We start from the raw sequence: 24,636 nt of genomic DNA, 5'->3' as shown, positions 1-24,636 counted from the left end.
GCCTTCATGGATTTGGAGAAAGCTTATGACTGAATAGATAGGCAAGGTATGTGGAAGGTATTAAGAATATATGGAGTGGAGGGGACATTGTTGAGTACTGTGAAGAGTATGTACGAAGGAGCTAGGGCTACTGTGCAAGTGGATGGTGAGCTGAGTGAGTTCTTTTATCTCAATGTGGGACTGAAACAGGGTTGTATGATGCCTCCATGGCTGTTTAATATATACATGGATGGGGTTGTAAAGGAGGTGCAAGATAGGGCAGTGGATGTGGGGGTGGCTTTAATGAATGAGGGTGAGATTTGGAAGATTCCGGTGTTGCTGTTTGCTGATGATACAGTATTGTTGAGTGAAGATGAATGGGAGTTGCAAGGTTTGGTGAATGAATTTGGCACAGTGTGTAGGAGGAGGAAGCCGAAAGTTAATGTAAACAAGAGTAAAGTTATGGTGTTTGAGAGGAATGAAGTCACAGAGTGTACAGTGAGGTTGGATGGTGAGAATATGGAGAATGTAAGTGCATTCAAGTACTTGGGTAGTGTGATGAGTAAGGATGGAACTTTGGGGGATGAAGTGCGTGGAAGGGTACAGCAGGGACGGAAGGTTGTTGGTTCACTGAAAGCAGTGATGAGAAATAGGGAGGTGAGTATGGAAGTTAAGAAGTCACTGCATGATAGTATTGTGATCCCTACCCTGACCTATGGAATCGAGGCGTGGACCTTGCAAGAGGGGAACAAGTCAAGAGTGAGAGCAGTGGAAATGAGTTACTTGAGAGGAGCATGTGGCGTGACGTGGAGGGACAGGTTGAGTGAAGAAGAGAAGGAACGTTGTGGGGTGGATGTGGATGTGGTTGAGAAGATCAGGAGAAATACACAGAGGTGGTTTGGACATGTGGATAGAATGGAGAATGAAAGACTGACTAAGAGGGTGTATGTAGGTGACGTGGAGGGAGGGGTAGACCAAGGATGAGGTGGAGGGATGGAGGTGAGAGGTATATGAGGGAGGGGGGGTGAGTTGGGGGGAGGGTAATCAAATGGTGGGTGACAGCGACTTGGAGGCGTTTTGTCTGCGGCCACCCTTTGCGGGATTAGGGCGTCGGGCTATAGATAGGTAGATAGATTATGATTGCCAATGTGTTTGTGAAGTTACTGGTAATCGTAGCAGTGTTTTTTTTTTTTTTTCAGGTTGTGGATTCTTTTTTATATCATTCAGGTTACAGGGGTTTTGGTAAAATATTAGAAGTAACTAAGTTTTTTTTTTATTATTTATTGTGGGTAACATTGGTTATCGTACTTCTAAAGTTGTACCGGATTTTTCTGATAACGTCCTCATACGTTGAATGCTGTCTTACTTTTTTTTTTTTAATTGTTATCAGCAACATAATAATTTGTGTTTTTCTTGATGTTTGTGATATGGTTCGTGTTTATTGGTGATTAAAAACGCCGAGAAAAACACGCATAAAGTTTCTGACCTTTAAACTGGTATTATTGTGAAAATAATAATACTTATTGTTATGCTAGGTGTTTTTAGGTCGACTTCTCGTCCTAAGAACACTAGCTACTGAGCGGGGTCCTCTTTCAAGACCGGAACTAGAACACACAAGAGGAACAGGGCATAAAAACTCGGCAGACCAACCGTACAGATATATTTCCTAAATTCTGATTCCCTTACAATATACAGCAAATATATACAGTACAGGTTATATGGGCATTGTCAGGCTTTGATACACAACATTTACTTCACGTATTATATACATGTGTAGTCACTGTTAGTCATTACTGTTCACCAAAAATACACCGTAGTTGTAAGTATAGTCTGAATAGCCTTTACCATACAGTCTTAGTGTACCACTCGTTAGTTCTAGACTTGGCCGGTTCTCACTGTGCATTAGAGGTGCCGTTATGTTGAGTATAGACACTGTCAGTTCTCACTGCACCATAGGTGTGGATAAGACATGTAACACAGACACTGTCAGTCCCTGTTTCACAGTGTTGACACTGGTATTACACTGTTGGGCGTATTGGGCTCCTGAAACATGGGCTAATCGTAAGTGGTACCCAGGCGTGGGAGGCTGGTTGTCGGGCGTACCCTGCCGTAGGGGGCACGGAACTACTGCAGGGGGGTGAGGTCGTCCGGGCGTGGCTGCGGACTGATGTACAGGGAGGCCCTTTCCTGGTGGGTGGCCCTAGGGACTGAGACCTGGCAGGGCCAACAGACGCGCCTGTCGTCGCCTGCTCCTGGCGGAGGGTCGCCTGCGAGACGGGCTCGAGAGGTCTCGTCCCGGGGTCCTGGGGATGTCCCTGGGTGGCTTGGGGCTGCGGTCACTACTGGACTGGACCATCGTCAGGAGTTGCCTGTGGCTTCCCTTCCGGGTGGTGTCCGTCAGTGCCAGGCGTCATCCAGGGGCGATCCGTAGGGCGTGCATTCCCTCTCCTGGGATCGGGCCCTGACACCATTCCTCAAACAGCAGCTCCTCCTGGGAACCACACCTGTGGGGAGAGTGAGAAGGGCATCCCGCTCAGCCTCTGGGTGACAAGTGGGCTGAGCCAGGGAAGCCCTGGAGACCGCGGATGAAGGACATACAGTGGCTGACCCTTCCCCAACATGGACAGTGGCCAACATCACTGTTCCACAGGCTCTGAGGGCAGCAGCAGAAGGGCATACAGTGGCTGACCCTTCCCCGTATGGACAGTGGCCGATACTGCAGTGCTGATCCCAGAGGAGGAGGAGGCAGACGAAGGGCGTACAGTGGCCCACCCTTCCCCGACGTGGACAGTGGCCGACGTTTTGGTTTTGCCTTTCCTTGGCTTGCCAGTCAATGTGCGTACAGTGGCCATCGTGTCCAACCCGGGGCGTACAGTGGCCGCCACCGCGGGGCTGGTTCCAGGGGTGACTGCAGCAGAAGGGCGTACAGTGGCCGCCACCGCGGGGCTGGTTCCAGGGGTGACAGCAGCAGAAGGGCATACAGTGGCCGCTTCTTTCCCAGTATGGACAGTGGCCAATACTGCAGTGCTGTAGGAGGCAACAGCTGAAGGTCGTACAGTGGCCGAACCTTCCCTGGTATGGACAGTGGCCGATACCGCGGTGCTGTTTGGGTCTGCCTGTAGACAAGTCCCACCCCAATCCTGGTGAGTGTTGGTTCGGCTGCGATGTAGACCACCGGTACTGTTTATAGTTGTTGTTGGTCATGCTGAGGGGAAGAGGGGAGTATGGCCGTGGTACACCTGGGCCCATCTCACTCGGGCCTGGCGCTCTTTCTGCCTGCCCCTCCATGGTCTCCTTTTGGGTTGGGTGTGGGGCCGTCCCAGAGTGGGTGTCTCCATAGGGGTGTGTACTTCACTTATGTCATAGAACTTTGATTTTACTCCACAGTATGACACTCCTGAGACATTATACTAATATATTATTGACCTTTTATGATGTATTTCAGTAGTTAGTAGGATAAAAATATTTTCTTAGCCGATCGGTCCAGCAGTGGGGGGCAAAATTTTACTTCTTCACACGATATCATCATGATTATTGACAGATAGTGCAAAATAGAGGTTATTGAAATAAAGAAAATACCTTAAGCTATAATATAAAAAAACACACATCAAAATAATACAAGCGGTTACCGAGATGTCAAAGTTTTAAAGTCGCCAGACTTTAAATGCATTTTCTGGCATTTTGTAGTTTTGGTGCTTAACCCAGTAATGAACTCAGCGCCTCATATACGGTATACCTAGACTGCAACCTCCAAAGAAAGAGAGGTAGTCGAAACAGGACGATACACTCCCAATTTACTCATCCAGACATATACATTTATTCGTATCTTAGTCTCAAGGGGAGAAGGGACAGATCCTCGCCGCACCACACCACACGAGGGTCAACTGCTCATTGTAATCAGCGACATCCATAGCAGGGCCCGATAGCAGAGCTGGTTTACCCCTGCCACATCATAATGGTATAGCTAAAATAATACACACACACACAAAAAGCCTTGTGTTGTCTTGAGTTTACTTCGTTGTTTAGTGATCTTGATTTTGCTGTTTTACATTTGTTTGCGTACTGGAGGATTATAAAATATGAAAATGATAAAATACTGGGCATGGGTGAGATGTGTGCCCCTACGGGAAGCCCAGGGAGGGGTGTTGCAACACCCACCACAGGAAGGACTCATTAGCGAGGTTACTGGTCGACACGGGAGTGGCCATATCCAGCCTGTACACACATTTCTACTCCCGCCACACCTCTGCCTTCGCCCCGCCTTTCCCCATCTCAGCTCATCTTGTAGACGCGGGGGATGGCCCCTTACCAATTCGTGAGGAGACCTGGGCCCTACAAGCCAACACCCACCAGCAAGTTTCCACCAAACACAAGTTCATTGTCTTCAACTCAACCTGCCGTGCCTATGATGGCCACCTGGGACTGGACGTTCTGCAGAAACTACACACCAACATCAACTGCCACAAGCGGCGCCTCCAGTTTTAAAAACCTCCAGATCTCCCTGTTCAGCCATTCTGCACGTGCACACCATCCCCCTCACCCTGCCTCCACCATGTCCTCCACCCCACCTTCCCACCCCACTCCTCCCCAACCCACCTCCCCTGCAACCATTGCTTCCACCCTGACCATTCCTCCCCAGCATGAGGCCTGGCTACATCTGAACATACTTACCGGCACCTTCGTCCTGTTCTTCCCCAGCGTACCACATGGGGCCTTCTCCTCCTACCTACTGTCACTCACCTTCCTCCCCCTCCCCGCCTTGGAGCAGTACACATTGCCAATCTCTCCACCATACTCCTCACCCTCCCCAGAGGATTAGTGGTGGGAGAAATGGAGGAAGACGAGCCTTGTAAAGATCCCCCCCTTCCCCTGCCACCCTACCCCCCTTACCTGAACACCTCTCTCCTCACCAAGCTAACAGCCTCCAACAATTCCTCCTGGACTTCCAAGACCTATTCTCATCAGGACCAGTGGACATAGGCCACACCACGTACCTGAACTATGAAATCCACACCACAGGACCACCTGTTCGCCAACCATCACGGCAAAAGAACCCCAGACAATGGGCTGAGGAAGACCAGCAGGTCCAGGACATGCTCAATGCTGGCGTCATCTTTCCCTCCACCAACCTGTGGTTCTCACCCATCGTCCTAGTCAAAAAGAAAGATGGCACCATGCGCTTCTGTGTGGATTATAGAAGACTCAATGATATGACCACCGTGGATGCCACTCCCCTACCCAGAATAGATGACTCTCTTGATTCCTTATACGGGTCATCATGGTTCTCCACCTTAGATCTGCAGTCAGGATATTGGCAAGTCCCTGTCCACCCTGAGGACCAAGGGAAAACATCATTCTCCACTAGTAATGGTAAACATTACGAATTTAATGTCCTCCTATTCGGAGTCTGCAACGCCCCAGCCACGTTCTCCCGACTGATGGAGTCAGTCCTCAGCGGCCTTACCTGGGAAATCTGCCTGGCGTACCTGGATGATGTGATCATTTTCAGATGGACATGGGCCGACAACCTCCAGTGCCTCAAGCAAGTCTTCCTTTGCATCCATCAGGCGGGACTCCAACTCAAACCAACTGAATGGTCCATCTCCTTCCTGGGCCACATCATCTCAGCAGAAGGGATCTCGCTTGACGCTGACAAACTGCAGGCCATTGCAGACCTCCCCCTACCAAAAGTTGTCAACGACGTGCACGCCTTTCTCGGGCTCACCTACTGCCGTCGCTTCGTCAAGGGTTTCATCAACATCGCAAAACCCTTCTATGACCTAACTAAGAAAGGCGAACCATTCATCTGTACCAATGACCAAATCACCGCCTTCCACACACTCATCGAAACTCATCACCACCCCGGTCGTTGCCTTCCCCGACTACACCCTGCCCTTTTGCCTGTACACTGACGTGTCTCTAGTGGCAATCAGCGCTGTCCTGGCCCAGATCCAAGAGGGCAAGAACACAATCACCTGTGCCAGCCGCACCCTCAACCAAGCCGAGAAAAATTATGCTGCCACCAAACATGAATGCCTAGGCATTATACGGGCTTTGGAGCATTTCCAGGCCTACCTCTCCGGCACTCACGTCACGATCATCACGGACCATCAATCCCTCCAGTGGTTATGACAGTCCAACACCCATAACACTCAACTGGTCAGGTGGAGAGAGGCCCTAGAGGAGGTTGATTTCGAAATCACCTACAGACCAGGGAAACTACACACCAATGCCAATGCCTTGTCCTGCCTACCAATTAATTCCATCACTGCCACTCCCAGCCTTATACAACAATGGCAAGATAAGGAACGCCCACAAGGTGTTCTCCAAGCTCCACAGGCACAGCGACTGCCTATTTACTCAGGCCAGGCACATAATCCTTGACCCCAACACCACCCTCGATGCAGTAACTCACCTACATTCCAACAATGGCATCCATCTCGGCACAAAAAAACTTTTACAAGTACAGGTAACTCGCACGGAACACGTGGGTTTCGTTCCTACCGTGCCGTGTTAGGTGCGAAATCGCGTATATTTAAACTACTTCGTATTTTGCTCCCTAGACCCCCCAAATGTGTTGTTTTGCTGTTATCTGTCACTGGTAATCACTAGAAAGCACTTTAAGTGGTTAGAAGGTTTATTTAATGTTATAACTCACAAATACAGTACTCCACAGCAAAACTTCAACACACAAATACTGTACGTAAACACAAGGAAACATTCCGACGCCGATCATTGGTAATCATATAAATCAGGTTAACTGGTACCAGTGCTTTAACTTACAAGTACATACCAGAACAGTACATATTTAACTTAGAAATGCAGTACTGTGGTATCGAATGATTTCAGTGCATAATCTGTTTGGAATGGCTGGAAAAAAAAAAAATGTTATGAATATATTTTCACCTTTTTGATATATGTTTATGGTAGTTTCGAGTTATTTTTTACGTTATCGTTGTGCCCATGCTTGGAAAAGGGAGCGAAAGAGTTGAATTTCCAGTCCTAAATGAGAAAACTGCACGTCCTCCAAGGCTAGACTCTGCCACGAAAGAATAAAGTGGAGGGTCAGTCCGATTAGCAATAAGGAAGTTGTGTCACAACTTCCAGCTCCCACACCACGAGAATGGCTAAAAATAGAATCGTAATGCAGTTTCAGAACTAACAATAAGTCTAATTATTACGAATACAGATACAAAGCAGAAATAAATACATTTACAGACAGGGAAAACGTACTTCTTCCGTCATAACATGTTCATCTTTCTCTATCATTTTACGTTCATCTTTATCATTTTGCCTTGTTATTTTCGCAATATATATTGTTGTCTCGTAAACAAGGTGGTTGTTTGTGTTTTGCAAGGGAGGAAAAAGATTGTATTTTTTGTCTGGGTCGAGATAATGGGTGTAACTATGTGTGGTTAGGCATGGCCACGAGCGAAAAAATCGTACATCCACTAATCACGATAGCAGGTGGTGAACTGAGTGACAGATAATACATGGGAGGGTGACGTCAAGGTCAGTCTCATGTCCCAGATTTTCGTTCACTTCCCGAAAGTTTTCACAGTTTTCTACAAGTTGCACTGCATCAAATGATCCAAACCATTACAGCAAACCTGAGCAAATAGGTAAAGATACCAAGACGAAAATGTATTTTTCTCTTATTGTAAGTCTTTAACGAACAAACAAAAAAGGCAATATTCCGACGCCGATCATGGGTAATCATATAAATCAGGTTAACTGGTTACAAGGCTTTATTTAATGCTTTAACTGCTTACAAGTACATACCAGAACAGTAAATATTTAACTTACAAATACAGTACTGTAGAAAAGCAGTACAGTAAGAGTTTAACGAACAAACAAAAAAGGCAATATTCCGACGCTGATCATGGGTAATCATATAATTCGGGTTAACTGGTTACAAGGCTTTATTTAATGATTTAACTTTATTTAAGTGCTTTCAAGTACAGTACATACGAGAACAGTAAATATTTAACTTACAAATACTGTACAGTACTGTGGAAAAAACGAACAAATAAAAAAGGCAATATTCTGACGCCTATCAGGTAAACTGGCTATAAGACTTTATTTCTTGCTTTAACGTTATTTAATAGTACTTTCAGTTGCACATAAACTTACCAGAACAGTACAGTACTGTAAATATTTAACTTACAAATACTGTGCTACTGTACTCGGGAATGTCTCACCCACTGAATAATTTCCCGCCTAGATCGTCACGTAATCAAAACAAACCGCGCGCTGCGGTGACGTTCGAGGATTTGATCTTTCAAAGGCCTCTCCTGCGTTAATTTGTAGTTTTCATAATGGTTTTTTAATCTTACGTTGTCTTATATGTATCCCAGCCCTTACCGTGTATAATTGCGAGCGCGTTCCGTGAGATCGTGTTCCGTGCGAGTTACCTGTATTCAGTGACATCTACTGAACACCCGACCCATCCAGCCTGGCCAAGCGAATCACCCAAGCCTGCTGAGCCTGCTCGCCAGGTAAAGACATCACCCGCACACCTGGGCTGTTGGGAAAAATCACCTCCCACAAACCATGGCAACTATTGTCCGTAGACACGAGTCGGGTCCCGGCCACCTAAAGCCGGATACAGATACATCATAACATTTGTGGATGTCTATTCAAAATTCCTCATTGCCTGCCCAGCCAAGGAGCACCACACCGTGGTCGTAGCAGAAGCACTCATCCGCCATGTCTTCCTGTACTTTGGGATTCCCCAAGCCCTTCACTCGGACAGCGCCCTCGAATTTACCAGCAAGATCTGGAAGGAACTAGCCACCTTATTCGGTTATTAGATCTCCCATTCCTCCCCCTACTGGCCCCAAGGGAATGGAGTATGTGAAAGGAGCCACCGCACCCTTCTCAACCAAGTGCGGGCTTGGATACAGGAAACAGACAATGAGGATTGGCCGGCGCATGTTAATATAGTGGGGTATGAACACTTGCCCAAGAAATGATGGGATCACCACCAACGAACAGGTGTTTAGAGAAACCCCCCTCCTCCTACCCCTCCGACACCACTTTCATCCACCTTCCTCAGCCCCACATCTGTCCTCTTTCATCACCTCAAAAGACGATTTTACCACCTGCAAAAGCATAAAGACCTACAGTTGGACATCACAACACCCAACCTATACAAGACAGGAGACTCAGTAGTGGTAGCACACCTACCGGTCCGGAGCAAAATGTCTCCATGATTCGAGGGACCGTACACCGTCATCAATATCCCCAACCCCTATCAAGTAACTCTTCAGCACTACGGCACCACATGCACGTACTGAAACCTCCACGTGCAGCTATTTCGCGCCCCCCAAGACAATGCCCACCCAGGCCGCACCCGTTCCATCCCCCACCACGCTGCCCCACCACCTCCTGCCATCCTGGAACACTCCTCCGACTCATATGATTACTACTTTACACCCTCCTCCTCCTCCTCCTCCTCCTCCTCCTCCTCCTCCTCACATTCATCCACCCCCCCCCCATCCACCAACACCTCCCCCATCCCACCTTCTCCCCGCTCCACACCACCCCCACGGGCCCACAACACTTCACTGGCGACCTCACCTGACACCTCACCTCACGCCACCACCAGACACGCAGGACTATCCCCTGGGACACCCACGCCCACCCACTGTCAAGCCACCAGAACACCAACACCGCACACCAACTAACACCACCCCTACACCCACCAAAGTTTCCCCCACACGCACCCACTCCTCACCCACCGTCAACGCCAAACCACGAACCAGTCCAACACCCCCCACCGCCGCGACCACTTCTCACACTTCACCACCCAGGCAATCAACCCACCTCCCACACCTGCCTGATACACCACGTGCACACACCACATCACCACCCGCCACCACCCCTATGCCCACACATTCTCCCCACATGCACGCCCCACACACCAGCCCCATGCCCACCACCACCCCACGTACTCCTCCACCAGGGTGTTCAACCACCCACGCCCCAAATGACCAATGCACCATGTGGCCCCAACACCTCACCACCCATGCCCGTCCTCACCACCACCACGACTAGATCCGGCTGCCTCTTCCGCCCACCAGCCAGCTATGCAGTCACGCCCTCACCCACACCCTCAACATCACCACAACCACCCCCAACAAGCCCCACCACACCTAGCACAGCCCCCATCACACTGAGAATGCATCAGCCGCAGTGGAAGGTTCCACCCACCCAATCCCCCAGGGAGAGGATTCACACCTGCCCTAGGAGCTCCCATACAACCCCAGCCATCTCACCTGTCGCCAGCATTCAGCCAGGAGAGCTCAACCACTCACCACCACCGGAGATGAAGGTACAACACGCCATCTGGTCCCCTTCCCGGGGACAACGCCAACAAATCCGGGGGACACCCCAACTACTCCACCTCCTCCTACAGACACCACACACCTCCACCTTCCGCATCACCTACACTCTGCACCAGGAGCCCAACTAGTTCACCCACCACTGGACCACTCTCCTCCGCCACCTCACACCGGCACATCAGACCACCACCTCAGACACCTACCACCTCCTGCCACGGGGACATGACTTTCTCCCCATCAACGGTGGTCAGATGCCCATCCCCACGGGAAGCCCAGGGAGGGGTGTCACAATGTCAACCCCAGGAAGGCCCCACGGCCCCACACCCAACCCAGAAGGAGACCACAGGGAGGTGCATAGATAGAGTGCAAGGCCCGAGCAGATGGGCCTAGGTCCCCCACAACCCTGCACCCCTCTTCAACACGGCCACCAGCAGGAAAGCAGTCCCGGTCAACTACATCACAACCAGGCCAGTCCATGCCAGGATTGGGGTGGGACTTGTCTTAGCGCAGTCCCAAGCAGCACCGCGATAACGGCCACTGTACGCCCTTCAGCTGTTACCCTGTGCAGCCCTGCGGTGACAGCCACTGTACAGTATGCATGTCAGCTGCAGCCACCCCTGGAACCAGCCCTGCGGTGACGGCCACTGTATGCACTTCAGCTGGTAAACCAGGAAGAGGCAGACCCGCGGTGATGGCCACTGTACGTCCTTCGTCTGCCACCTCCTTAGGGAGCAGACCCACAGTGACGGCCACTGGACGCACTTTGGCTGTTGTCTCTAGGGCTCGTGGACCCGCGGTGATGGCCACTGTACCCACAGAGCAGGAAAAGACGGCCACTGTACACCCTTCGTCCACAGCCCCTGAGACTTCCCCTTTGGAGGAAGTTCCTGGCTTGGTCTACCACCCATCCGGAGGCCGAGTGGGACACTTCTCTCTCTCTCTGTCCTCACAGGTGCAGTCCCCTAGAGGAGTTGCAGATCGAGGGGTTGTGGCGAGGACCCATCCCGAGCCTGGGGATCCACACCCTGCAGGCCGCCCCTGGATGACGCCCGCCACTGACGGACTTTACGAAGAAGGGACCCTCAGGCAGCTCCTGACGGAGATCCGACCCTGTGGAGACCGCAGCCCCCAGGCACCCAGGCGCACCCCCAGGACCCCGGGGCGGGACCTCCTGAGCCCCACCCCCAGACGACCCTCCTCCAGGAGCAGGCGGAGGCAAGCACAAGAAATGAGGAAGGAAAAAATACTCGAGTTTGGATAGGCAATGAACATGATTGTTTGCAACACACATTTTATGAAGAGGGAGAGTAGGTTGATAACATACGAGCCAGGGGGAAATAGTAGCCAGATAGACTATTTCCTGGTCAGGAGGACTGACAGGAGGTTAGTGAAGGGTGTTAAAGCTACAGGAAGTGAAGAGTGCATCCAGCAACACAAGTTATTGATATGTGACATGGTGCTTAAGGAGCCGGTAATGAAAAAGAGGACCTGTGGACCTAGGAGGAAAATATGGAAGCTGAAAAACCAAGTAGTAAGGGATGCCTTCTATAGCGAGATGAGGAGAGTGGTGGCTGAACAGGGAGAAGTTGATAGAAGTGTTAATGAACAGTACAGAGCCCTCAAGAACAACCTCTTGAGGGTTACTGATTCAGTATATGGATAGCCAAGAGGCCCCCCAAGATATAAAGTAACCTGGTGGTGGGATGAGGGTGTAGAAGCTGCAGTTAAGGAGAAAAGAAGGCTTTTCTGGGAATGGAAGAAGGGTGGTAACTGAGAGGAATACTTGGCTGCCAAGCGAAGGGCTAGAAGAGAGGTATACAGGGCGAAGTGTGAGTCACAGAAACTTTTACTTGATAACCTAAATCATGTGGAAAGGAAGAATATGATATTTAAGATGGCAAATCAGATGAAGAGGGAGAACAGGGATATCGTAGGTGAGCAGTGTGTGAAGAATGTTGAAGGAAGGACAGTGGTGAATAGTGGGGATATTAAAAATGCATGGAGAGACCATTACAGCTGGTTGTCGAATGAGGAATTTGGGACAGGGAAGGTTTGGAGCCAGCAGATCCTGTGTTTGGCCCTTGGCCTCTGATTGACGATGCTACCTTGAGCGAGGCAATAGGAAGGATGCAGGTGGGGAAGGCAGCAGGTGTGTCTGGGTTGACTGATGAAATGCTGAAAGCCTCAGGAAATACAGAGTGAGGTTAGTTGCTGACCTGATAAATACGATTATATATGAGTGTGTTGTCCAAGATGATTGGCTGAAGAGTGTAATTGTAAATGTGCACAAGGAGAGGGGTAATGCCCTGGAAAGAGGAAATTATAGAGGCATAAAGCTTTTAGCCCAGATAATGAAAGTAATGGAGAGAGTTCTAGAAGGTATGATTAAAGAAAGAGTGAATATTGATGAGATGCAGTTTGGGTTTATGCAAGGCAAAGGGACCACTGATGCCACATTCATTGTTCGACAGCTTCAGGAAAAGTGTACCGTGTATGGGAAAGAAAAGGGAACTGTACTTTTTGTTGATTTGGAGAAGGCCTTTGACAGAGTCCCCAGAGACATGGTGAAGTGGGCAGTGAGAAAGCTTGAGATCAAGGAGTGGCTGGTTAGGATCATTATGGTCATGTATGTGGGTGCTCACAGCATCCAGGTAGAGTGAATTGAGATACGAGTGATGAGTTTTCCGTGAATGCTGGTGTCCACCAAGAGTCAGTTTTTAGCCTCTCGTTGTTTATCATGGTACAGTACTTGAAGCCCTCTCTCATGACTTCATAAATGGACTCCTGTGGGAGATATTGTATGCAGATGATTTGGTGTTGATTGCAGAGAATGAAAGGGAAGCGGAGGAAAGATTCAGGAAATGGGGAGATGGTATGGGTCACAGATCATCAGCTCACGGGAAAGTGCAAAAGTAAAATTATCACACATCGTGTCGGGCGAAATAGACAACCGTACACAGATATTCAAGCATCATGCCAACCTTTAATTCCTGGTGCCACCCTACAAGCTAGAGTGTCTGTATGTTCGTATTGTATTAGGCTCCAACATGCTTGCATGCGTCACCCTTGGTCACCTGATGGCGGCTCTCCACACTGTTTGATCTAATGTGGTCTTCCTATTGAGTCCCTTATCCTGAGGTCACATTGTGACTTCGTCCCAGGTCTTTTTCAGTCTGCCCCTTGCAGCTCTACCCCTGACATTCACACTTCTCACTTTCCACACCCAGTTGCCATCCTCCACCCTCTCCACATGCCCAAACCATCTCAATTTGCCCCTTCTCATCCCAGCACATAGCCTACATTCCAGTCCCATCCATCCGCTCAGCTCTTCAGTTGTAAACCTAGCCCCTGTACATATTTTTTTATCCTTCATTATAAACCTGTTCAGTGGAGTCATAAGCCAAGAAATATATTAAAATTACAGGAAGTTCTCATTACCAGTTAGGGATATCTTCAAAAATATTACAACTTTTCCATCCAACTGGTACTGTAAAGTTAAAGGCACTGTTAAATCAGCTTTATAGTTAACAGTGGTACATCAGTATGCAATTTTTCTGCAATTTACTGTGGTCTTGAGCAACAAAAAGAGCATTAAAAAAAAAATCATCATCATCATCATCAGCCTGATTCAGTCCACTTCAGGACAAGGGCTTTTTCCCATCTTTCTTCACAATGGACTATAGGATGTTGGCATTTTTAATCCAGTCCAGTCCTGATGAATCTCTTGAATCTCTTCTTACCACCATATTCTCGGTCTGTCTCTTCCTGTCACTCCATCTCAGAAGTGCCACAAAGTTATCTTGGTTGTCCTTTTATTGTCTGTTCTACAGAGAATGGATCTGCCCACATCTGTTTTTGCTTTTTGATTGTAATTATATCCACTGCTTTTGTCTGTCCATTTCTCCAGGAAGCTCTTTTCAGCTGTCCATGTGACCCTTAACATAATCCTTTGTATTCATCTTGGATCATTCCTAAGTGTGTTTCTGAGGATTTTGTTAGGTTCAGTGTTTCCGATCCATAAGGTAAAAGTGGAAGGACTCACTGATTATATAATTCTCCTGACTTAATGGCATCTGATTAGCCTTCATGTGCTGTACTTATTTAGTTTACAAAAGCCCTTTCACTTTCATCTTAAATGTCAGGTCCAACTTGCCTAGCCCTGGGCTCCTACGCTCCTCATGGGACAATGTAGGATTGGATGATGGATGGATGGACAAAAGCCCTTCATCCTATTCCTTTTCTTTGCTTGATGTCATTGTCATGGACTGGGTTTGTCCAAACTGCCTGCTCTTGGCATTTTTCACCATACAGCATTAAAAATTGGTGACATCATGAGTTCTGGGGATTAACCCATGCGATAAATGAAAGATTTATGAGCCAGTTTGGCTGCTTTGGCAAGATTACAAATGGCATAGTGCAGAATATAAAGTCCACTTTATTTCAACCTTCCACTTCCCATTCCTTGCTCCTCCATAATAATAATAATAATATTGGTGTTGGCCATTTATACTTTATCATTGATTCTGGCTCTTGTATGTTAAATTATCATGTCCATTATCCCACTGAGTGTAGGGATGTTTTTTTCATTTTACTTTTGCCATCTCTCATAGATTTTACTGTATGCACCTGAGGATTAACTTTCAAACTGGAGGGGATATATGGCATTAATATATCCTTCAGTATGAGAAACCTTTCCTAAGTTGCATAAAATTGTCTGGTAGCAGCAAGACTACATTAAGAGGAAAGTTATGCAGAGTCAAACCTGAATTTTGATCTGTATTAAGCTTTGTCTGTGGGGAAAACACAATTGTATTTAAACAACAGAATGCAAGTTTGAAATCTGAAGCATTTACTGTGAATGTAGAGTGATACAGTTTGCCACAGAATTTACATACTGTGGTACATTGGAAAAAATTAACATACCAGTAGATAAAGAGATTCATTTCACTCCAATCAGTACAGTTAGGCTATGTCTTTTTTACTTTATTTTTTTTTTTTTATAATCTTGGTTTTGGGAGATTTATGAATACTACATATATATCCATCCATCCATGCATCTATCATCCAATCCTACATTGCCCCATGAGGAGCGTAGGAGCCCGGGGCTAAGCAGTTGGTCCCGGCACTTAAGGTGAGTGACCAGCCTCACTCATCCCTGAGTGGCATTACATGAGCAGTCAACCCCAACCACCCCTTGGATATAAACCTTCACCGGTTCAATCCGATTGGAGTGCAATAATTACCCACTAAACCACCAGGCGCCAAAATTTGGTTATATGGTTACCACCCAGCATAGTAAATGGTTTCCTGGTGTACAGGAAGCCATTTGGCTTGTCACTCAGTGTAGAGTCACCCACAGGCAGAAGGAAGAGGAAAGAATGAATGAAAGAAAGACAGAAGAGGGAATGTAAAGTTACCCACAGGCAGAAGGATGAGGAAAGAATGAAGGAAAGAAAGACAGAAGAGGATGGAAGGAAAGAAGGATGGAGGAGAGGAAAGGGCAGACACCCGACAGCAGCACTACATCGAGTGAGTGGATGGTGAGTGCCCCCACCTACCACAAACTACATATATATATATATATATATATATATATATATATATATATATATATATATATATATATATATATATATATATATATATATATATATATATATATATATATACATACAGTATATATCATCATCATCATCATCATCATCCGGACCTCCTTTCCCACCCAAGGACAGGGTGAGGAGTAGCAATTTCCAGACAGCCCAAAATTGCCCAATCCAATGGGCCACGCTTCCATTCACTCATCATTCAAGCCGCCGGAATTCTGGCTGTATCGGATACGCCAAAAACATTCACAACGTTCTGTAGCTTCACATATCGCATCCGACAAAGTCAGTCCAGACGCTGCCACATCAAAAAGGGGTGCCAAAAATCCCTGATCATGCACATTTCCCCACAAAATTCATCCATCCAGCTCGATCTCCTGTCAGTTCCCTAGCCTCACCGACTTCCAAACCTCTCTTCCTCACACATTCATCCACCATATCTCTCCACCTTCTCCTTGGCCTACCTCGCCTCCTCCCTCCTTCGAATTCGCTCAGATATATCTTCTTCACCACTCATTGTTATCCATTCTCTCCACATGACCATACCATCTCAGGACACTCTCTTCAATTCTGGTGTCCACGGACTTCCTCACTCCACATCTTTCACGAATCACATTATTTTGTATCCTATCCACCCTCTGTACTCCACATACATTCCTCAGCAGTCCCATCTCCACTGCTCTTACTCTTGACTTTTCATTTTCATGCCACACCATAGTCTCACATCCATATGTCAAAGTTGGCACTAACACTCCTTCATGTAAGCCTCGTGCAGCTGCAACACTCAAGGCTCTGTTTCTTATCAAGGCCTTCATTGCACCAGCTGCTTTTCTTCCTTGTGTCACTCTACTTTCAACTTCTTTTGCAAATTTTCCTCTCTTTTCTATCACTGTACCCAGGTATTTGAACTCTCTCACCAATTCTGGTCTTTCTCCATTCACTGTAACATTGCACTGGGAGTCACCTTCTCTCTCAATAACCATCACTTTACTCTTTTCTACATTTACTCTCAAGGCACGATGCTCACAGACATCAGCAAAACTCTGCACTAGCCTACCAAGTTCTTGTCCGGTACTTGCAAGCAGTACTGCATCATCAGTATACAACAAATTTGAGATATTTCATCCATCATCATTCATTACCAGTGCCATCCCTCTCTCCATTACTCGTGTTTTCACAAATCTCATCACCCCATCCATATATACATTGAACAACCATGGGGACATCACACAACCTTGTTGCACGCCTACACTGATTGTGAACCATTCACTTAGATACCCATTAACCCTGACACATGCGTCACTACCATCATAAAAACTCTTGACGGCACCTAACAGCTTACCCTCTACACCGTACATGTGCAAAACATTCCACAATCCTTCTCTGTCCACTTTGTCATATGCTTTTTTCAGATCCATGAATGCCATAAACACCTTATGGTCCTTCTCACAAGCCTTCTCTACTATCTGTCTCACTGCAAATATTTGGTCCACACATCTTCTACCACTCCTAAAGCCACCCTGTTCATCACTCACTTGGACTTCTGATATCTCTCATACTTTCTCTATAATAATTCTTCCATATACCTTCCCTACCACACTCAGTAAGCTTATGCCACGATAATTCGTGCACTCAATTCGTTCACCTTTATTTTTGTACAGGGGCACAATCACAGCCTTTTTCCACTCTGCAGGCACAGTTTCACTCATCCATGCCTTCTTACATATCTCCAACAAGCACTTCATTCCATTCTTTCCACTACATTTAAGCATCTCTGCATACACCTCATCAACCCCAGCTGCTTTCCCATTTTTCAGCCGCTTCACAGCACTCTTCACCTGTGCGAGTGTCACATCTCCTGGCACTGCATTCCTTCTCTGCACACCCCCAAAACCAATGATGTTTACAGCTGCTCTGCTCTCTCTATCGCCATTCATCAGGCTTTCAAAATATTCTTTCCATCTGGTCCTTACTTCATCTCCATGAGTTAATAATCTACCACCTGCATCCTTCACACCATCTCATTTCTTACCACTTTCACTTCTACATTTCTGCACCTCTTTCCAGAATAACTTTCTATTTTCAGAGTAGTTCACATTCATTTTTCTTCCTAGATCCTCATTTACCTCCTTCTTTTTCCTCTTCACTAGTCTCTTTATGTGCTTCTTACTCTCAACATATTCAGTTCTTATTTCAACTGAACCCCTATCCTGTAACCACTTTAGCCACTTCTTCCTCTTTTCCTCCACCGCTCTCTTTACCTCCTCATCCCACCATGCTGTACCTTTCTTCTTTGTTGTTACTCTTGCCACACCACACACCGCTTTAGCATTCCTAAATAAGCAGTCCCAATATGCATTCCACAGTCTGTCCAGATCCATTTCATTCCAGTTCAGTAATTCTAACTCATCCTCTACTTTGGTCCTGTATATATATATATATATATATATATATATATATATGTGTATATATATATATATATATATATATATATATATATATATATATATACATACGGTAATCTTGGTTTGCCCTGAAGATTTTATGCGGCTCAGGCAAAAGTGTTCAAACTGAAAGGGTTACTTACATTATAACCTTTATTAACCCCTTTACTACTTGAGGTTGGTAGAAGGTGGGGCACACCCATCATCCACTCACTTGATGTAGTGCTGCCTACTTCTTCCTGCATTTCTTATCATACTTTTTCTGTCTGTCCTCTTGTCTTTACATTTTTCCCATCCTTCGAGTCACTATTTATTACTCATCTTTCCTCTTCAGGTGGCTGTATGCTGGATAGCAAGTCAAGTGGTTTCCTGTAACTCAGGAGGCCATTTACAATGCTGGGTGGTAACCAAATAGCCAGATAATGGGGTGATGTGGTGCCTACAATGGTGCCTCTGTTAATTGGGTGGAGGCAAATAGAGCATCCACCCAGGAGCCAAACCTCCACGTCATTTCCCTGCCTTGATATGGTGAGACTGTCATCCGCATGGGAACAATGGTTCATTGCATGGGACAGCCCTTTAGGGGTGGTTGCTAGCCTGTGGTTGATAGGTCTGCTCAGTCAGAAAGACTGGTTAACACAGCAACAACTACTATTACTTATAGAGGTTCATTTTAAGTTGAGTAAATAATCTGGGGACAAGAAGATAAAGAAAAGAATAAGACTGGATTGTCTTCCACTTTATTTTTATTTTTTATAACAGTGTACAGAAAAATTTTTTAACAAGATGAATAAATACTCTAGTTGCCAATAAATCAGGAGAACATCCCAAATTTCAGTGTGATTGGTAATCAGTCTATCTATCTATCTATCTATTGCCAGACGCCTCAATCCCATTTGGGGTGGCCACAAACAAATCGCCTCCACGTCGCCCTGTCCCCCGCCATTTCACTGCCCTGCTCCCAACTCATCCCCCCCTCTCTCTCATATACCTCTCCACCTCATCCTTGGCCTCCCCCTCCCTCTTCCCTCCTCCACCTCACTCACATACACTCTCTTCGTCAGTCTTTCACCCTCCATCCTCTCCACATGGCCAAACCACCTCAGTGTGTTCCTCATAATGCTTCCTATCACATCCACATCCACATCCACAACACTCCTTTATATCCTCATTCATCAGCCTGTCTCTCCATGTGATTCCATAGGCTCCTTTTAAATAACTCATTTCCACTGCTCTCACTCTTGACTTGTGTCCTTCCAACAATGTCCAAGCTTCACTTCCGTACGTTAGAGTTGGTATCACAATAGTGTCATGTAGTAACTTTTTCACTTCCATGCTCACTTCCCTGTTTCTTATCACTGCTTTCAAAGAACCAGCAACCTTTCTTCCCTGCTGTACCCTTTCAAGCACTTCACCCTCCAAACCTCCATCCTTACTCATCACACTACCCAAGTACTTAAACGTACTCACATTTTCCAATTCCTCACCATCCAACCTCGCTGTACATTCACTGACTTCACCTCTCTCAAAGACCATCACTTTACTCTTCCCTACATTCACCTTTAGATTCCGTTTCTTACACACTCTCCCAAACTCATCCACCAAGCCTTGCAGCTCCCCTTTGTCTTCACTCAACAACACAGAATCATCTGCAAACAACAGTACAGGGAGTTTCCAAACACTATCCTCTCTCACCAGGGCCACTCCAACATCCACTACCCTACCTTGTACCTCTTTTATTACCCCATCCATGTACAGATTGAACAACCATGGAGACATGACACATCCCTGTTTCAACCCAACCTTCAAAGAGAAAAATTCACTCAGTTCACCATCCACACGCATTGCAGCCTTAGCACCATCATACATACTCTTCACAGCATTCAACAACTTCCCATCTACTCCATAAATTCTTAATACTTTCCACAATCCTTGTCTATCCACCCTGTCATATGCTTTCTCCAAATCCATGAAAGCCGCATACAACTTCTTTCTCTTCTCTAGAAACTTTTCCACTAAAGATCTAAGAATGAATATCTGATCTACACAACCTCTTCCCTTCCTAAAACCACCCTGTTCTTCTCCAACTAATTCCTATATTCTTTCTCTAACTCTGTCAATAAGTATCCTGCCGTACACTTTTCCTATTATACTAAGAAGACAGATGCCCCTGTGACTACCACACACTTCTTTTTCCCCTTTTCCTTTGTACGAGGGAATAATTATACCTGACTTCTAATCCTCCGAGACTCTACCTTCCTCCCAGGCCAATCTGCACATTTTCCACATCCATTCTACTACTATCTCTCCCCCATACTTCAGCATTTCACCACACACTCCATCAATTCCTGGGGCTTTCCCCAATTTAACTCTCTTCATTGCTTCCACAACTTCTATCCTACTGATTTCTTCCTGTCTTCTCACCTCCCTCCTTCTCCCAGCCATTCCCCAGCCACTTATACTCACATTACTTCCATCCTCTACGTTCAACAATTCCTTAAAGTGTTCTCTCCATCTGCTCACTTTTTCTCCCTTCTCCACTAGTAATCTACCATTTTTATCTTTCACTCCCCTGCTAACTTCACTTCTACCCTGTCTTACTCTTTTCACCTCTTTCCAGAACATTTTCTTACAGTTCCGCCACCTTACACTCAAGTTCCTTCCAAATTCCTCATCCGCTCTCTTCTTACTAATCTTTTCACCTCTCTCTTTCTTTCTACATATAACTCTCTCTTCCGCCTCTCAACTTCTTCCACGCCCCTATTTCTCATCCATTCATTGTGTGCTTTCTTCTTTTGTGCCACAGCCTGTCTTGCCTCTTCATTCCACCACGCTGTTCCTTGCACACCCCTCCGTCTTCTCTTCATCCCACACGCCACATCACATGCCGCACATATTTCTTCTGTAAATATCCTGCACACACCTTCCACGTCCCCCATCTGCTCTAATTCATAATTGCCCAACCGTTCCTCCACTTCTCTCTTATACGCTGCCTTTTTCTCATCCTCTTGTAACCTTTCCACTCTCCTTACAAATACTCCTTCTTCCCGTCCCTCCCTTCTTCTATTTCTCCATCCTAATTGGATCTTGATTCTGGCCACCACCAAGTAGTGGTCAGAAAGTCCACTCCCCCAGCCTCTATAAGCTCTTGCATCCATTACACATTTTTGCATCCTTTCATCCACACACACATAATCAATCATTGCCTTCCTTTCATTCAGTTCACCACCCACCCTTCTCATCACTCTGCATGTATACCTGTGGATCATCTTGTGCCTGAAGAGGGTATTGGCTATCACCAACCTCCTCCCAGCACAAATGTCCACTAATGCACTGCCATTCTCATCTATCTCAGCAGGCACACCCCACTCACCAACTATTGCATCCACCTTCACATTCCCTACTTTACCATTCATATCACCGATCAAAAACACTCTCTCATTCCTTTCAAACTTTTCCATGTGGAAATACATGAGAGCTTTATTTAAACGATTTCTAACTAAAAATAATATACCACATATTTGAAAATATGTTCCTAAGCTGGACATCGTCATTTTGAGACAGCAAGAATTGAATGAAAAATATGTCTTTGGATTGTCTAGCTCAGTGACTACAGTGAGGAGTGGTTGGAAGAAGTTCAGGGAACTGTTGCCACTTGACATGGAGAGGATTCTCCCTATGTGCTAAGGGATCTTTGTATGCAGTAAGTGTCATAAGTGTAATGCTGTATATTAGTGAGACAAGGGCAGTAAAGGAAGAGGATATTTGCAGGTTCAAACATACAGAAATGACAATGATTAGGTGGATGTGCAGGGTGTCCCTGAGTGCAAGGCCTGGGGGGGGCTGGGTTTACGATGGAAGAGTTGAGGGGTAGATGGGACTGGAGTGTATTGGTGTTGTGATGAGGAGGGGTAGACTGAGATGGTTTGGGCATGTGGAAAGGATGGGGGATGATAATTGGATGCAGAAAGTGAGAAGTGTTAATGTTAGGGGTAGGGTTGCAAGAGGTAGGCCGAAAAAGACCTGGACGAGGTCATTGAGTGTGACCTCAGGGTAAGGGACTGACTAGGGAAGCTCCCAGAGATCAAGCAGCATGGAGAGATGCCATTAGGTGACCAAGGCTGACACATGCAAGCATGTTGGAGCCTTCAAAAACAAAACAAAATGACTGAGGGGGTGCATCTCTTGTTATAGCCCATCATTGAAGATGAAGAGATGGCAGTTTTAAACAAAGTGGAAAATTTTCATTATTGCTTGCTCTACTTCCTGTTGAAGAAATGTGATATCTCTCCTTTCCCCTTAAGCCTCTTGTCATAATTGTTTAGTGGTCACTGCATAGAGCAGGGTTGGTCACAGGAGGGTTGGGAGATTAAAATTCACAGTAAGAACTTCATGCTGATTGATCCACCAGTGATGCAATTTCTACAAGTTTTTTTTTTTTTCTTTTTCTTTTTATGAAGATGTCTTTTTTGTTTTTCCATTAACGCGTCAAAGCCATAACCTCTGAAGAGGGTTGCACAGAATAAAATTGCATCAGTCAAGTGTTTATTATTTTCTAGGGTACTGTTACAATCATCTCACTAAAACTTTCATTATTACATAGGCAGCATCTAACCAGAAATATTTGAACCATGAAAAACCAGTCAGCAGTTATTCAGTAAATAATCTCCAAGGGTACTAATTAGGAACAGAAGATTTGGAAACTTTGTGAACATTTGTTACATGATAAATTAAGGAGTATTTTTGTGTAAATGCTCTTCCACACTCCTCACACTTGAACCTCTTTATCCCTGAATGGATCAACGAGTGTTTGTTGAGGTCACTCTTGTGAGTAAACCTCTTACCACACTCCAAACACTCATGTTTTTTCACTCCTGTATGAATTAGTGAGTGATATCTAAGGCTACTGTTACAGGCAAACATTTTACCACAGTCTGCACACTTAAAATGCTTCTCTCCTGTGTGAGTCAGCAAATGTCTAGTGAGAAATGCTTTTTGTGAGAACTGTTTACCACACTCCACACACTGGAACTTCTTCACTCCTGTATGACTTAACATGTGCTTGTTCAGGGAACATTTTTGAGTGAACTGTTTACCACACTCTAGACACTCAAATTTTTTGACTTCCGAATGAACAACGAGATGGATGGTTACATCACTCTTTCTCCTAAACTTCTTACCACAAATATCACATTTAAAATCCTTCACTCCCAAATGGATTAATTTGTGCCGGTTGAGATCACTGTTGCGAGTAAACTGAATGCCACACTCCATACACTCAAACCTCTTCACCTCCGAATGAATCATCGTGTGCTGGTTAAGATTATCTTGACGAGAAAACTGCTTGCCACACACTGGACATGCAAAGGTCTTCTCCTGTGAGTGAGCCACTGAGTGCTGCTTCAGGTGGCTTTTATATGCGAAGCTCTTACCACAGTCTAAACAATCAAACTTCTTTATAGCCGACTTTCCAACTGAGCCTGGGTCATAATCAGGGTCTGACACTTCATAGTCCTGTTCATAATCAAAGTCATCTACTTGTCCTTCCTTGCCCAATGCCATCACACTTCTAATAGAGTCTGGGACATTCTCGACATCCCTGATAGACATATGACCAGCCTCCATACAGCCAAACTCATTAACTTGTCCATCCTCTTCCATTTGCATCCCAATTCTTACTGAGTCTGGCAATTTATCATCAGCATCAGCTTCATCCCACACTGACACCCTACCATTTTTCTCACAATCAGACTTGTCACCTGGTGTTCCCTTATCCATGTCCATCATAACAGTTCACACACTCTTCATGTGCATCCATGGTGTTGTACACTTTTTCTCTTTCCTTCTTCACATAACAGATGAGATGGTGCAGCATTACAACTCCTCCAGTTGCCAAATACTGTACATCATGGCACTAATAGCTCACTTTTATCTGACGGACAAATTCTTTTCCACTCTGCGTCAGCTCAGTATGCGATCATAATTTATAAGTGACACCGACCAATGATTCGTGTGTGGAATGTAAATTTCACGGTTAAACCACTGGTATAATGTCTGTTCTAATATGACATGTTTCTAACCACTTTCAGTTCAATTACTGGCCAAGTGTTGTTGGGAAGGTCAGTTTGCTAGTAACCAAGGAGACCTATTCCTACCTCGTAAAATAATAAGGGCAGTGAAGTTCACGCTACCATGACTGTATTCAAACCGTAGGAGTGGCCCAGTTCTGTCAGGTGAAAACAAACCATCAGTAGCAACACAGAC

At 46.0% G+C, this 24,636-nt stretch overlaps 1 protein-coding gene across 1 annotated transcript in view; it reads right to left on the bottom strand.

Annotated features, from left to right (window-relative positions):
* LOC145402160 (uncharacterized) overlaps positions 1-24,616 on the bottom strand; it is a 40,986-nt gene extending 16,370 nt beyond the window's left edge. The window contains exon 1 of the mRNA XM_080274280.1: positions 23,086-24,616. Coding sequence (XP_080130406.1) covers positions 23,086-24,159 — 1,074 coding nt within the window. The 5' untranslated portion in view covers positions 24,160-24,616. The remainder of the gene's footprint in view (positions 1-23,085) is intronic.
* Between the last annotated feature and the right edge of the window lie 20 nt (positions 24,617-24,636).

Source organism: Coenobita brevimanus, chromosome 57 (genome assembly GCF_032717465.1).
Source record: "Coenobita brevimanus isolate Jiangsu-jjx chromosome 57, ASM3271746v2, whole genome shotgun sequence".
NCBI lineage: Eukaryota > Metazoa > Arthropoda > Malacostraca > Decapoda > Coenobitidae > Coenobita > Coenobita brevimanus.
Note: the sequence above shows the minus strand (reverse complement) of the source record. Positions and strands in the feature narration are given on the sequence as shown.